Consider the following 13,665-nt stretch of genomic DNA (forward strand, 5'->3'; position numbering starts at 1 on the left):
CTGTGATTGAAACTTTTTGTGAATAATACTTTTATGAATAAGTAAAATTTCATATATTGTTATCAAATGATTCTGTCTTTTTTCTTTTTTCTTCTGAATTTGTAGAGAAAGTGTAGTTGGATTCAGGATTTACTACAAGGCACATGTTTATTCTTGTAGTAAATTCAAGGCTTAACCTTTGACCTCGCCAGGCTCCCACCAAGCAGCAAAACCGTTAGAGCTCTGTCACTCATGGGCAGATAAAATCTACACTGCTGAGGAGTAGCCAATGGGAGACTAATTAGAAACCCATGGGTTTTTTTTCAGTTTGCACTCCGGCCTTTAACCGCGGAAATGACGTCATCATTACTAGGAAAATGGCGACCGGCTAGTTCCTTTTTCATTTTGGGAAACAGGTGGAAGTCTGACGGGGCCAAATCGGGTGAATAAGGGGGATGGTTAATGAGTTGGAAGCCACAATCATGGATTGCTGACATGGCAACCACCGATTTGTGAACAGGAGCATTGTCTTGGTGGAACACGACTCCTTTAGTGAGCATTCCCCATCGCTTAGCTTTGATAGCTTCATGCAACTGTCTCAGTAGGTCAGCATAATATCTTCCATTGATAGTCTGGCCTTTTTCAAGATAGTCAATCCGCAGAATACCCTTGGAATCCATAAAGACTGAAGCCATCACCTTTCCAGCAGAAGGAACCGACTTGGCTTTTTGGGGGGCTGGTGATTCTGGATGCTTCCATTGTTTAGACTGAATTTTGGTTTCTGGTTGAAAGGGATGAATCCAGGTCTCATCCATGGTTACAAATCGGGCCAAAAAATCATTGGGATCTGCTTCAAAACGGCATAAATTATCACGGGATGTCAGGAATCTGACATGTTTCTGATCCGCTGTCAAGAGCTTTGGCACCCTTGCAGAAACTTTTGTAATTCCCAACTCGTTGGTGATAATGTGCTCAACCCTCTCATGAGAGATGCCCACAACACTGGCAATATGTCGAGTGGTCAATCGTCGATCAGCCATCACCATGACATGCACCCGGGTAATGTTTTCTGGAATGGTTGATGTTGAAGGCCTTCCTGGACGCGGGTCATTGTCAAGGCTCTCTCTGCCAAGCTTGAATTCCGCAGCCCACTTCTTTACAGTGGAAAAGGAAGGGGCATCATCCCCTAAAGTGGAGACCATGTCAGCATGTATCTGTGTTGGAGTTAGCCCTTTCAGTTGCAGGTACTTGATGACTGCCCTATAGCCAGTTTTGTCCATTTCTGGTGATTTCAATGAGTAGGTTCACAATATGGTCTGGTACAAAGACAATAATAACACTACAGTTGCAGTTCTTATGTATTGGAGAAAACACGCTCACAAGGTTTTGGTAGACAGAGCATGCCCTGGGGAGAGGGAAAAATCAAGGGGGGCGAAGCCCCCGCAGTTTTTCCCGACCCCCAGGGCATGCTCTGTCTACCAAAACCGAGGGAAAGTGTTTTTCCATGCTTATAAACCGAAAAAAGAAACTTAAAACAACATTTATCAACATTTTTATGTTTCGAACATACTTTCCATGAACCTTAGGAAACGCGTGTAAAATATCTGTTACTGTCGTACGGATCTTGAAAAGGACATTCTAAAAACCAGTGAGGCTTATCAACACCTCTGTAGCCTCGTGGTACACTCACTGGGCTACAGATATGAAGGTTGCGAGTTCGATCCTCGGGAATATAAAGAAAACATTTGTCATTTGATTTTACATTTCATTACATGTTACAATCTGAACAGAAGTTATATGAATAAAATACCCAGGACATTATATAAAATCCCTGGGATATTATATAAAATCCCAGGGACATTACAACGTCCCTGTTTATGAGATTTAACCCGACTGGAAAGTAAACCCTCACAGTAGGTTTTAATGCCTATAGAAAGAAGTCTCTTACTTAATAGCGATCCCAATGAATAGGTTTATAAGTCTATGATTCATTAAATGAATGTACTTGTTGGTGGCAAAAGTTTGTTTCAATCCGACTGAGATATCCCACTTAGGCTTAGAACTTTTCAGCCAGCCCTCGTAACTCCATAATTCCAGCCTAGTTCGCCCAGGATGGAAACTTGACTTTTAGAGTCAGTTAAATTCCTTGCCTTGGGAAGATAAGGGGGAGCGAGTTAAGTGCACATGACATCATCCGTGTCCTTTTTGAGCATGATACACGTTGGGTTGTTTGGATCTTATAGTAAAAAACCAACTACCCAAAGGGTCCTTCACCATTCTACCAATCTCAATGATTGTGCGGGTTGAAGATGAGGGTAACTCCTCTTGTGCCCTGTACTCGCACTACAAGTTTTCATCCGTCGCTCCAAGACTAGGCATTGTTCTCGGAAAACGGTTATTTAGAAGAATTCCTGTATCCAGTACGTCCACAACCGAAGTCAGACACAACACCATATCCCGATAGTTACTCGCATTCATCCTTAAGGCTTACGAGATCACTAACCTTGATCACAGAGTGAACCATCCTCTCGAGATCAGCGGTAGCCTCAACCATGACTCTACATAGCAATTGTCCTATTAGAGCAATCATGGAAGGATGTTTTTTGAGGTGCCACATGGTTTAGCCAGCCATTATCTTCGCCATTTGGCACTTGAAGACGTTCGTAGCTCTCTGGTAATAGCCCAGCAGGTAACCAACACCCGACGCAAATAATGAACTCTTCCTGTCTGGAGCCAGTCTTACCTGTCCTGCGCAGTGCTGACTATGACATGCCTAATGGGGGGGTGGGGGGAAGACTTTTCAAGCTTTTCAGCTTGGGCTTGGTAACACAGTAAGTTCTTTCTGTGATTTTCGCCATACGATTTCCCTGACAACGTGTCTTTTGAAGGGGTTATAATTATTGAGGTTTTTGACATCTGAAGGTATACTCATTGCTATACAGATGCATTAAGGAGTTAAAAATCCAAATTTTTTTACATTTGAATACTTATCCTGCATTATGAAGTCTAAGGACCAACCCATCGCAGACTTGCCTCCCCACAATAAGCTTCAGAAAAATCTTTTGTTAGCTTGTGTGATGAGCAAGATGTAACAACATTCACACATTCATTGTAAGGACTGAATGCCATGATAGAACTAGATTGTTTACAGAGACCTTGACCAAATCTCACTCACGCTTACATTGCCTTGACCTGTCAGCACTAATGAACAGGACATGAAGGATTGCCTGGTCCAGAACTATTCAGTGAACATGGTGAAAACCTGTCAGTCTGGACAATTACTTTTGGGAATGCCTTCATATATATACACACCCAGGAAGTTGATGGTAGACAGTCAGTAATGACAATATGCAGGGGCCAATCCATATTATACCTTTGCTGTATTTGTACAATAGGTTGATCTAGTTTTAATTGGCCCATTGTTGTTGATACTTATGCTGTGTTTCAGATAGGTTTGTTGTCTAGGAAACTTAAGCATAACTGTATAACTGTTAGATACATCACTTTCTTTATTTCATTTGTCACAAACTCATTGTCTTCACAGGCATGTTGAAATTAGGTTGTAATTTTCAGAGTTTGGCAGTTTGACTCATTCACAGTTAATGGAGAAGGTCCGAGGCCTGCAGAATCTGGCATATCAGCTTGGACATGCAGAAGGTTGGTCAAAGTAACATTTCTTTCATAGCAGAAGATTCTTGTTTAAAATAGAATGAAGCAAACAGTGTTGGGTTTATTGTTTTGAATCTGTAATTGAAGTTCATTTTAATGCTCTGCTGTCAGCAGGTTTCCACTCAATTTTTATGTTTTTATTTTTCTCCACAGCTCGAGAGATGACGAGAGGAAAGTTTTTAAATATACTTCAAAAACCCAAGCCAAGGAACTGAGGTGTAATTACAAACATTTTGCTACATTTGGCAGCGGGGGATTTGTCATCGATATGCTCCCATGGATTTGTCAGTCGCTGAAATAAACATGGAAGATCTGCTTGCCCAAGTAACATGAACAAGCCTTTAAAAGTGACAACATTCTAGCTTTCAGAAGACCGTTAACATAGTGATTACATAATTTGTTTGCACTTATTAAGTCATTTTGTCTTTACACCTTTCAAAAATAAGTCAAAATGGAGCATTTGGATATTCCACATGTTTAATATGTGTATGCACAGTCTCATAACAATCAGATCTTAGACCTCACTACCGCTACACCAAGGATCTGAGGACATTCCATTACAGGTTATGTCAGAACAACCTTTCGTGAACTTTGAACGACCAATGAAATAACTAACAGGATGTTGACATTAGCCAATAAAAGAGCACCTTTCCTGAGACATGGCACGAGCTTCAAAATGCCGACTTCCACTCCAGACTACACTTTAAAAATACTTTGAGAAAGTTCTTGATTTAAAATTTGAAAACTGAACAAAAGAAAATTCTGGAATGTCTAATAGGTGTTTGAAATTGTATGGCAGTACTTCTTGTGGGGTGTGAAAAAAACTATTCCATTTCAAATGTTTATCCCTAAGACCGGGCTAGCTTTTGGTATCAGTCATGCATCCTGTAACTGTCATAAGGAATACCCAGTGTTAAACCTTTTCAGGTTTTTGCATGATTAGAAAACACGTTCAGACTTTCACTTGTGCAATCTTGTAAACGACAAACTGATTGGTTGGATGAAAGGTAGTTCTGACCTGACCTGACCTCAGGTCTTTGTTTAGCGGTAGTGAGAAATTAGATTGGATTTTACTGAGATTTGTTTCTGCATGGCACAGGAAAAAGTAACATCGCCATGGCAAGCTTCTCATGTGTATCATGTTTAGATCATGCAGCCTTAGAAATTCATTTGATTATAGACCAGTCCAGATAAATGGTGTAAACCATATTTCAACACCACAATTGGATTTTCACTTCCCTCAGCACAATTTCGTAGTCTCTTTCTTGCAGAATAGCGGTAAATTTTTGAAGGCTATTGTGTGTGGGACAAACTGAACCAGCAACAATCTCACTAAAATCACATATTTTACCCTGATACAATGCATATGTTTTGTTTTTGATTAGAAGACCGCTGTCAGCAATATTCAAGGTATATGATGATGCGACACCTCTTTGTGTTTATATCTGAGGACCCTGCCATAAGAGGTTGCGTCAGATGCACCCGCAGCATCCTTTGACCTCTGTCTAAATGAAGGATGCATATGGTTCTTGAGCCAATCAGATATGTTTGTTTGAATTCTGTGCTCACTCGTGAGAATTTAGCTGCAACGTGAGTTTGCTGATCAGAATTTTCACCTGACATGACATGACATATAATGGAGTTGACCTCATATCCTGACAGAGAGGCATCACATTGAAGTAAAAGATCCGTTTTGAATAAGATTGTGCTAGCTGAGCAGTATCTGGCTTGATGTTAGTGGCAGTCTCAACCCATTCTGACTTGATCTAAAACCGACATTGGACATATGAATTATTTAGTCAGATTATGACTTAATTGTTTTGTAACCACTGAACATTGGCTCGGGCTAGAGCTAATTCTGTATGTATGTTTTTATGTTGGTCCTGTACAGTTGTATACAATATATAATGCAAGTCTAAAATGTGTGATTGTAAGAGCATATATTGTCCTTAATGAAGACTGTGAATTGGAAATTCTTGTAGATGTTTGGTTATCTTACATCATCAGATACACTTTATGGTTGCAAATGTTGACATAAATCTAAACTAGTGGCAATGTTTTTGACACTATTGTTATCGTTAAGATTCAGATCAGAGGATTTTGTAAGCCAGATATATGACTAGGTATGAACTTATTTATTGGAACTTGTACTTATTTAGCAAACATTGATTAAGAATGAAGTCATATTGTTTATTCACAGTGGTGCTCACTGTGATGTGTATAATTATGGCAATAAAAATATTACCAACTACCCTGTGTATCTATATAGGTCATTGAACATGACACTAGAGGTGTTGCAAAAACAGAAGCAGCCCTGTCAAGGCCATTTCTTCAAACCCCAAAGTCTTTATGTACCACCATGTACTTACAGTCCCACAAACATTACTTCCAGACCTTGACTGTAATCAAGACAAGTCTGGAGCCACAGTAGCATTTCACGGCTGATTATGTTCTATGCCTAACTGTGTAGTATATCAGCTGCCACAGCAACCTGTAAATAATAGATCTGCTGGTGCTGTCAGTGTCATGCTTTGTCACTGGTTTGCCTGGTCCAGACTCCATTATATGCAGTCCGCAGCATTAAAAGAATATTCTCATTGACGACTCTCACCCTTGCTTGCACACAGTGTTAGACAAGAAGTTATCAATTCCTTCAAAAGATTAGATAGTACCTTTAATGCACAAGTAGGAAGCTTTGATATAGGAGACATATTTCAGAAAGCACTGGTATCTGGTCATGCTGATGTGAAACAAATTGTAATTACAGTATATGAATAACACAAGAAATGTCAGTATGATTAAGAATTGGTGTTGCACATCTTGCATACATATGTTCAGTGAACAACTAGAGTATTGCTCGTCTGGAGTCACAGCACCAATAAATAGAACCACAGCTTAGAATGCAACAGTTCTATCGTAAGGTGCATGAGTCAGTTCAACTTTTTGTAGTCAGTATTTCACCCACATTATGGCTTGTCGACTTGTGGTAGTTCTACCTAAAACCAAGGATCGTAATCAGGGCACATCTGGGATTCGAACCAACATCCTGGTATGGCTAAAAGACGGCACATCATGTCACTCGGGCAATCAAAATAACGACAGCTATATTGACAGTAGAATACACAAGGATACACAAGGCCTTGTCAAAAGGCTATTTATTTATAAATTATATTTATAATGAAATACTTCCTCTTCAAGGAATAATATGCTCCAAAAGAGTAAACTAAAACACCTGTAAAATACTATGTCTTGTTTAATATGGAGAAAGTTGTATATTATTCATTTTTGCTTACTTTGGAAATAAATATTACTTCACTTGATGTACAGACATTTCAAATTGAGTACACAGCAACACCCCTAAACTGTAAACATATTTATTATTTTTCAACATTTATGATACAAGATGTTGGTAATTTTTCATAGCAGTCATTTTATACTTGTAATCAAACAGCTGTGAGACAGCCATGACATCACTCCAGATATATGAATGTCATCAAATTTGTGACTGAAACCAAACGTGAGTCCCATTTAAAAATGGTTTTCAATTAATCAGATTGGGGACACAAACTCATTATTTACATTTACATTTGCAAGGGAAGTAACTCTAGTTACAGGGATGATAAAGAATAACATGATACAAGCCAGTACACGATGGACAATCTTCAGAACACTATGCATTTGAGTTTATGAACACAGAACGTTTAATATGTACAATAATGTGAATTGTGCATGATTCATACAATAGGAAGATGATACAACTCTCTCATCATTGTCCTTTGGGCAATAAAAGTGTTTGCAGGTGAATATCATCATGTATGCTGTCTGTAGCAATATTCTAGTACCATCTCTGTTGGTGAAGCATAGGCTCAACACATTGTACATCTAGCTAGCCCACTGCTCCTGTCACACAGTGTGTTGATAGAGGAGGCCACAGTGAAGATGTTTCTTGTCAGGATGTATTTCTTGTTAGGCTATCAAGAATAATATTTCCTGAAACAGATGTTTCATAGAACGATAAATATGAGGTGAAAGCAAGACAACTGCAAAAAATATACTATTAAACAACTTCATTTCACTGATGATTTGAACTACCATGCTGTACCAATATTTATTTATTTATTTATTTTTTTAATGGATGAGTTACGATTCATCGTAAAGCAGAATCTAAGAGACATCATCTTAAAATTTGAAAATAATATGTCCAATGGTTTCTGAGGAGAAGGGGATGCCGCAATAGCTGTATTCCTCACAAGAATGAGCAGCTACAGCAGACATTTTGAATTTGTCAATAACCATGAACATCAGATAAGAAGAAGTAGTTTTAAGCTTCAGTGCAAAAGCATGGATGGATAGACTGACACTGGAAGATCATAACAAGTTTACATTGGTAAACCAGGTGAAGGTGAGCTTAAAGAGGTCTATCTCCTCATTGAATTTTAGCAAACTGATACACAAATTGAAATACTCACATCATCATCTGCATCCTGACTCTTTTTTCTCCTTCCTGGAATGGAATATGGAGAACTGACCCCTTCGACAACCATTTTTGGACCCATCACATGGGATGATTGCATCAAATCTTGGTCCTCCTTGGCAGCATGTCTGGGAGAACTATTAGTTTTCCTCAACTTTTTCTTCACATGGGGAAACCTTTTTACACCATTTTTCAGAAGTTCAATATTTTTCCACATTTTTTTAGGTTGAATATCAACAGCAGGCTCTTCATCTGAATATTTTACTTCAGCAACACCTTTGCTGGCAAGGGGGGGTAACTCTTCCATGTTTGCCCTGGATCGACTTTTTTTCGAACTAATGACATCAGTTCTTCGGCGTTTTTGGACACATACTTTTGATACACCAGAGTCATGGGAATCACCAGAATCAGAATGATTGGAAACATTAGAAATGATATTTCGAGAGGTATTTGACTGGTATGCATAATGATGTTTAGTGGATTTCCTCTCCCCATCTCTCATCCTCTTCTCTCCATGATTTCCTCGTATTTCTTCTGGTAATTGTTCCATTATTGTAGGAGCTACATCCTGACTAGATTTCCGCTTTCCCTTTCCTTGCATAGCGACTCTTTTTGTCAAAGATTTTGTCTTCATACTTGACAAGGTGCTTTTAGGATTTTTTGTCGATCCACCTACATAAGGAGTATTGAAACCTTTCCTGCAAGGACTTTTAAGATCATCTGTATCTATAGGTTTGGATCCCCTCATGGTCTTACTAACCTGACGTTTTGTTCCTCTTACAAAGGTCTTATTCCATAGCTTTGATCCTCTTTGACTAATATCCTCAGTATGCAATAACACATCCTGGAATGACAACTTATTCTTTTTAGCAAATTTTAGTTTCCGTTTTGCATGAGATTTTTTCCTTCCTATCCTTGTTGGTTTCTGCATCACAACATGGTCCTCCTGCACTGAGGCTTCAAAGCTACATGGTGACACATTAAACATGTCTTCTGATTGGACATGGGCTTGTTCCTCTTCTTGAGATGCAGCTGCAGGTTTGTGGGACATCTGCCTATCCGTTGTACACCGATCTGCCTCTTCAGTCAGTCCCACCTCCAGCTTGTGGCCACGGTGGATCTGAGGCATGGCACAGTTATTTGAATTTATTCCAGTTTGTTCCATAACAACTTTGTAATCATTATCAATTGAGTGATAATGATGTTTAGGTTGATTCACTTTCGTCCCCTGATCATGTTTATCATTACTCTCATAATCATCATCACTCTCAAGACCATTCTCATCTGTTACATGGTGGTTTTCAGAACTTGGATGTCCTATCATTTCAGACAAGTTATATCTTGAAGCAATTCCAAAACAAGCAGGATCTGACAAGCTGCCTCCTCTTTTCTCCAACTTATCAACTTTTCCAGAACCTGAGGAACATGGTTTACACTTGTCTGCATCAATGCATTGTGACGAAGAGTTGCTTCTTAACTGCTTGAAGTTTATGTTTCCACTGAATTCTAACTCCCTGTCATCTGGAATATCTCTGCCTCTTTCGAGTCTTTCTTTTCTGTTGCTACCCTGAGAAATGGGGCATATAAAAGGTTCCGTTTGAACAGTAGAACTCCTTTGTACAGTGGAGTCTTTTACTTTTAATGCCATTTGTTTTGACTTCTCTGATGACGATAGACAACCATTTGTCTGCTTAACTGAGTATTTTCTAGCAGGCATACTAACCACTTGTTCAACGTTAGTTCTCTGTTGCCTGGAATGTGGTGCTTCACTGGGTATTAAGACACTCTTATGTTCTTCTACAACACTCATAACAACCTCTTCTCCATCTGACGACGCAGAGTGATGCACATCCTCATCCTGAACATCAGGAGCATCTAAGGAGGACCCATATCCCATCTCCCGCTGTGCGTGACTCTTGTAAGCTCCTACATCCGCATCCTCATCAACGAAAGAAAACTGAACCCACCTATCTTTACTTTTCTCAACACTAGCCTGACTGAATTCAGTGTCTTTTGATGTTACAACACCACGTTTATGATCTTCAAATATCTTCCTCCACCTTTCATCATCATCTTTCTTCTTCTCCACCACACTCCTCTGGAGGTTGTAACCCTGATCAATTCCTTGAATCCTCCTTTTCTTCTCACCATGTGTCCTCTTGTCAACAGTTCTCCAATTTCTTTCTCCATCTACATGTTTCACCATTGTTATTTTCTCAGCACTGACATTCACTTGTTCCCCAGAACAAGGACCCTGGTTGTGTTCAACAATATCCATATTCCTCATGGTTACCCTAACACTTTTTCTTCTGCAGAACTCTGCCATTGCCTCACACTCCATTGTAGTCTCCATCATCATCCTCTTTGCATCCTCCCCTGATAAATCCTCATCAGACAGCTCACAGCTCCTCACAGCTTCACTATCAGCATTCAACAACCTCCTTCTGTCCCCTCTTTGTGAATTGACCTTGTTCGTCTGGGTCTTTCCCCCTAGAAGCACTGTCCTCTTGAACATCACTTTCTTTGCTTTCTCCTCTGATAAATCCTCATCAGACAGTTCACAGCTCCTCACAGCTTCACTATCAGCATTCAAAAGCCTTCTTCTGTCCCCTCGTCCTAAATTGAACTTGTTCTTCTGGGTCTTCCCCCTTGGAGACACTGTTGTCTTGAACATCATCTGCCTTGCTTTATCCCCTGATAATTCTTCATCAGACGGCTCCCAGCTCCTCCCAGCTTCAGTATCAGCATTCAACAACCTCCTTCTGTCCCCTCTTCCTAAATTGACCTTATTTCTCTGGGTCTTCCCCATTCTTGGAGACACCGTCTTCCTGTACATTACTTTTCTTGCTTCCTCCTCTGATAAATCCTCATCAGACAGCTCCCAGCTCCTCCCAGTATCCTCTTCAGTATCAGCTTTCAACAACCTGCTTCTGTCCCCTCTTCCCATACCAACCTTGTTCCTCTGGGACTTCCCTCCTCTCAAAGGCACTGTCGTCTCAAACATCATCTGCTTTGCTTCCTCCCCTGATAATTGCTCATCAGCCTCAGTATGAGCATTCTCAAAGAACAACATCCTCCTATCCTCCTTTTCCAAACCAGCCATGTTACTCTGGTTCTTGCCTCTTTGAGGAATTTTCAATCTAGTTTCAAGTCTACTTTTCCTTGGGGACAGAATGAAGTCCTCATCTACTCCAGCTGGATGTGTCAGTCGGAGCCTAGAGGATGCATTCCTTTCTGGAAATGCAGTTTCATATTTGTATGTATCAGATTTCATGATTTCATTGTCATCAGACTTTGGTCCAATGATCTCATGGCTCCTCATATCATCTTCCTCATTTGGTGAAACAGTGAATCTGGAAATTTTAGATTTGGGGGACAATATTATCTCCATTTTATTTTTGTTACTCTTATCAGACTTTTGGCCTCTTAAAGTTTCACAGTTATTACCAGCAATTTTTCTGTGTCCATCAATGTTTTCACATTTGTCCTCTACTAATAATGTTCCTGATGTAACCACAGCTGGAGAGGATCTTGTTTTGCCATCATTCACCAGGTGTGTCTCCAATTTCTCCATCTTATACTGATCATGACTTGAGGTGTCCCTTTTTGGATACTGTGGTGAGGACACAATATGACATGTTTTTAAATCTTCATTGACATCATCTCTATCCCTATCCAGAAAAGAACACTCTCTTTCATCTTCAAACATAATTCCAATTCTATCTTTCACATCAGCTTCATGGAAATTTGTTTCTTCCTCAAACCTCTTACTCCCCTCATGTTTGTCTCCTTCCATTATCTTCCTCCATCTTTCATCTTCTAATTGCTTCCTCTTCATCTTCCTCTGAATCTGTCCTGGACTCTGTTTAACTGTTTTCCATTCAGTTACTTCCCCTCCCAAGTCTTGCAGCTGCTGATGTCGACCAGCGAAGATATCTCTGGTTTGCTGCTGTGATCTCCTAAGGTCTTCACTGAAGTTAGTTTCAGAGATGTGAGATTTGGAGGATGAACATCTTGATCTCTTTGGAGACATCTCTACACTCTGTCCTTTTCTAGTTGAAACACGGGACTGATTAAGCTTCATACCTGATTCCTGTTCTCTTAATGCTGAATGTGATGGAGATTGGTATTGTTTCACAAGGACCTTAACAGGGCACTGGAGACTATTTCTTTCTGTTCTTCCCTCACTGAGTGGGTTATCCCAATCAGTTCTAGGGAGAGTATCAGGGTGTTTTGTACTTGTTGACACAACATTTCTTCCACTTACAATCCTAACAGTTTGAGAGTTGTAGCTGATATAGCTCTGACTGTGTCTATCACTTTGACTCATTGGTGACCTTGATCTTGTTTGACCTCTAGCATGTTTAGGCGACCGTGACCTTGTTTGAGTCCTTGTTTGTTGCGGTGGGAACAGGTTTTTGGACAAATCAAATGCTGGCTTTCTCACGCATCTTTTGGCATATTCATTACTGTCCTCAGATTTTACCATATCCATCCTTTCATAGAATCCTGAATCATTTCTTTCTTGACATTCATGTAATTGCTTTCTCGGTGGCGAGAAATTAGTAGAGCTCCAATCTGTATGACCTCTTTCTTCTTGACCACCCTTTTGACCTTTTGAATGATGATCTGTATCCACCTCCTGCTTATATGGCTGGACCTCCGCCACTCTGGTGTCATGTCGACCATGATCACAAATCTTTCTGTCAGTTCCAATAACAAGTAGATCATAAGTTGAAGGATTCTGACGTTTAACCTCTGATGAAATCCTGACACCATGTCTATACACCTTGGAGTTTAACAAAATAGAAGTTGGCAGTCTCTCTGGAAAAAATAAAATAACTTGTGTCAGGTTCCAGAACACTATACATACACTATGCTGCTTGGAAATGTATTTCAGTGATATTGCAACTTGTAAGCTTAAAGGGGCACTGATCTAACGCAATTCCCCGGGACTTGTTGTTGCCTTTGTTATTGTTTTTTCCCAGTATATACCCGGATTTATAGCAGAAATCTAGACTAGTTCGCGACCTCTGCTGCGCCATTCGTAAGCGCATTAGTCACATTTATGGGTAGTAATAAGGGCGTATGGTCACATTGATCAACAAAATGAAATACAGTTTTCGAGATAATAAGGAAATGTAGGTATCTTTGTGAGTAGCATCGGTAATGGTGACGAAGTTTTGATAAGTCACTTGCTTGGTAATTTTGCGATTTTCGTTTACACTATTTTGACTTGCAACACAAAGTATATATTTCACCTGAGCATATGCTTTTTTTATAGTGTGTATACTTTTTTACTGTCAAATGTGTAACAAATTTATTAAACGTCTAAATATTCAGTTATTTTACAAAGTGACTGAAAAACATTTCCATCTGTATTATTATGACAACGAATTCCAAACATTTTGATGTTTAATGTCATCACCAAGAGACTGAAAATGTAACGTTGAAAAGTACATTTCTAAGTTGTTTGGCTTTTAATCCTACATAATAATCTGTTGTGATGTTTGTAGGCCCTTTTGATCGTCTTGATCAATCTG

The 13,665-nt window shown here is 39.6% G+C and overlaps 2 protein-coding genes across 2 annotated transcripts in view; one reads left to right on the forward strand and one right to left on the reverse strand.

Annotated features, from left to right (window-relative positions):
- LOC124141988 (protein lin-52 homolog) overlaps positions 1 to 5,899 on the forward strand; it is a 30,419-nt gene extending 24,520 nt beyond the window's left edge. The window contains exons 5-6 of the mRNA XM_046510209.2: positions 3,553 to 3,636; positions 3,802 to 5,899. Coding sequence (XP_046366165.1) covers positions 3,553 to 3,636; positions 3,802 to 3,863 — 146 coding nt within the window. The 3' untranslated portion in view covers positions 3,864 to 5,899. The remainder of the gene's footprint in view (positions 1 to 3,552; positions 3,637 to 3,801) is intronic.
- A 984-nt stretch (positions 5,900 to 6,883) lies between these two features.
- Positions 6,884 to 13,665, reverse strand: part of LOC124141985 — a 51,546-nt gene continuing 44,764 nt past the window's right edge. The window contains exons 12-13 of the mRNA XM_046510206.2: positions 8,118 to 12,946; positions 6,884 to 7,638 (exon numbers count right to left, since the gene is read on the reverse strand). Coding sequence (XP_046366162.1) covers positions 7,615 to 7,638; positions 8,118 to 12,946 — 4,853 coding nt within the window. The 3' untranslated portion in view covers positions 6,884 to 7,614. The remainder of the gene's footprint in view (positions 7,639 to 8,117; positions 12,947 to 13,665) is intronic.

This window comes from Haliotis rufescens, unplaced genomic scaffold (genome assembly GCF_023055435.1).
Source record: "Haliotis rufescens isolate VD_foot unplaced genomic scaffold, xgHalRufe1.0.p SCAF_3, whole genome shotgun sequence".
Classification (NCBI taxonomy): Eukaryota; Metazoa; Mollusca; class Gastropoda; order Lepetellida; family Haliotidae; genus Haliotis; species Haliotis rufescens.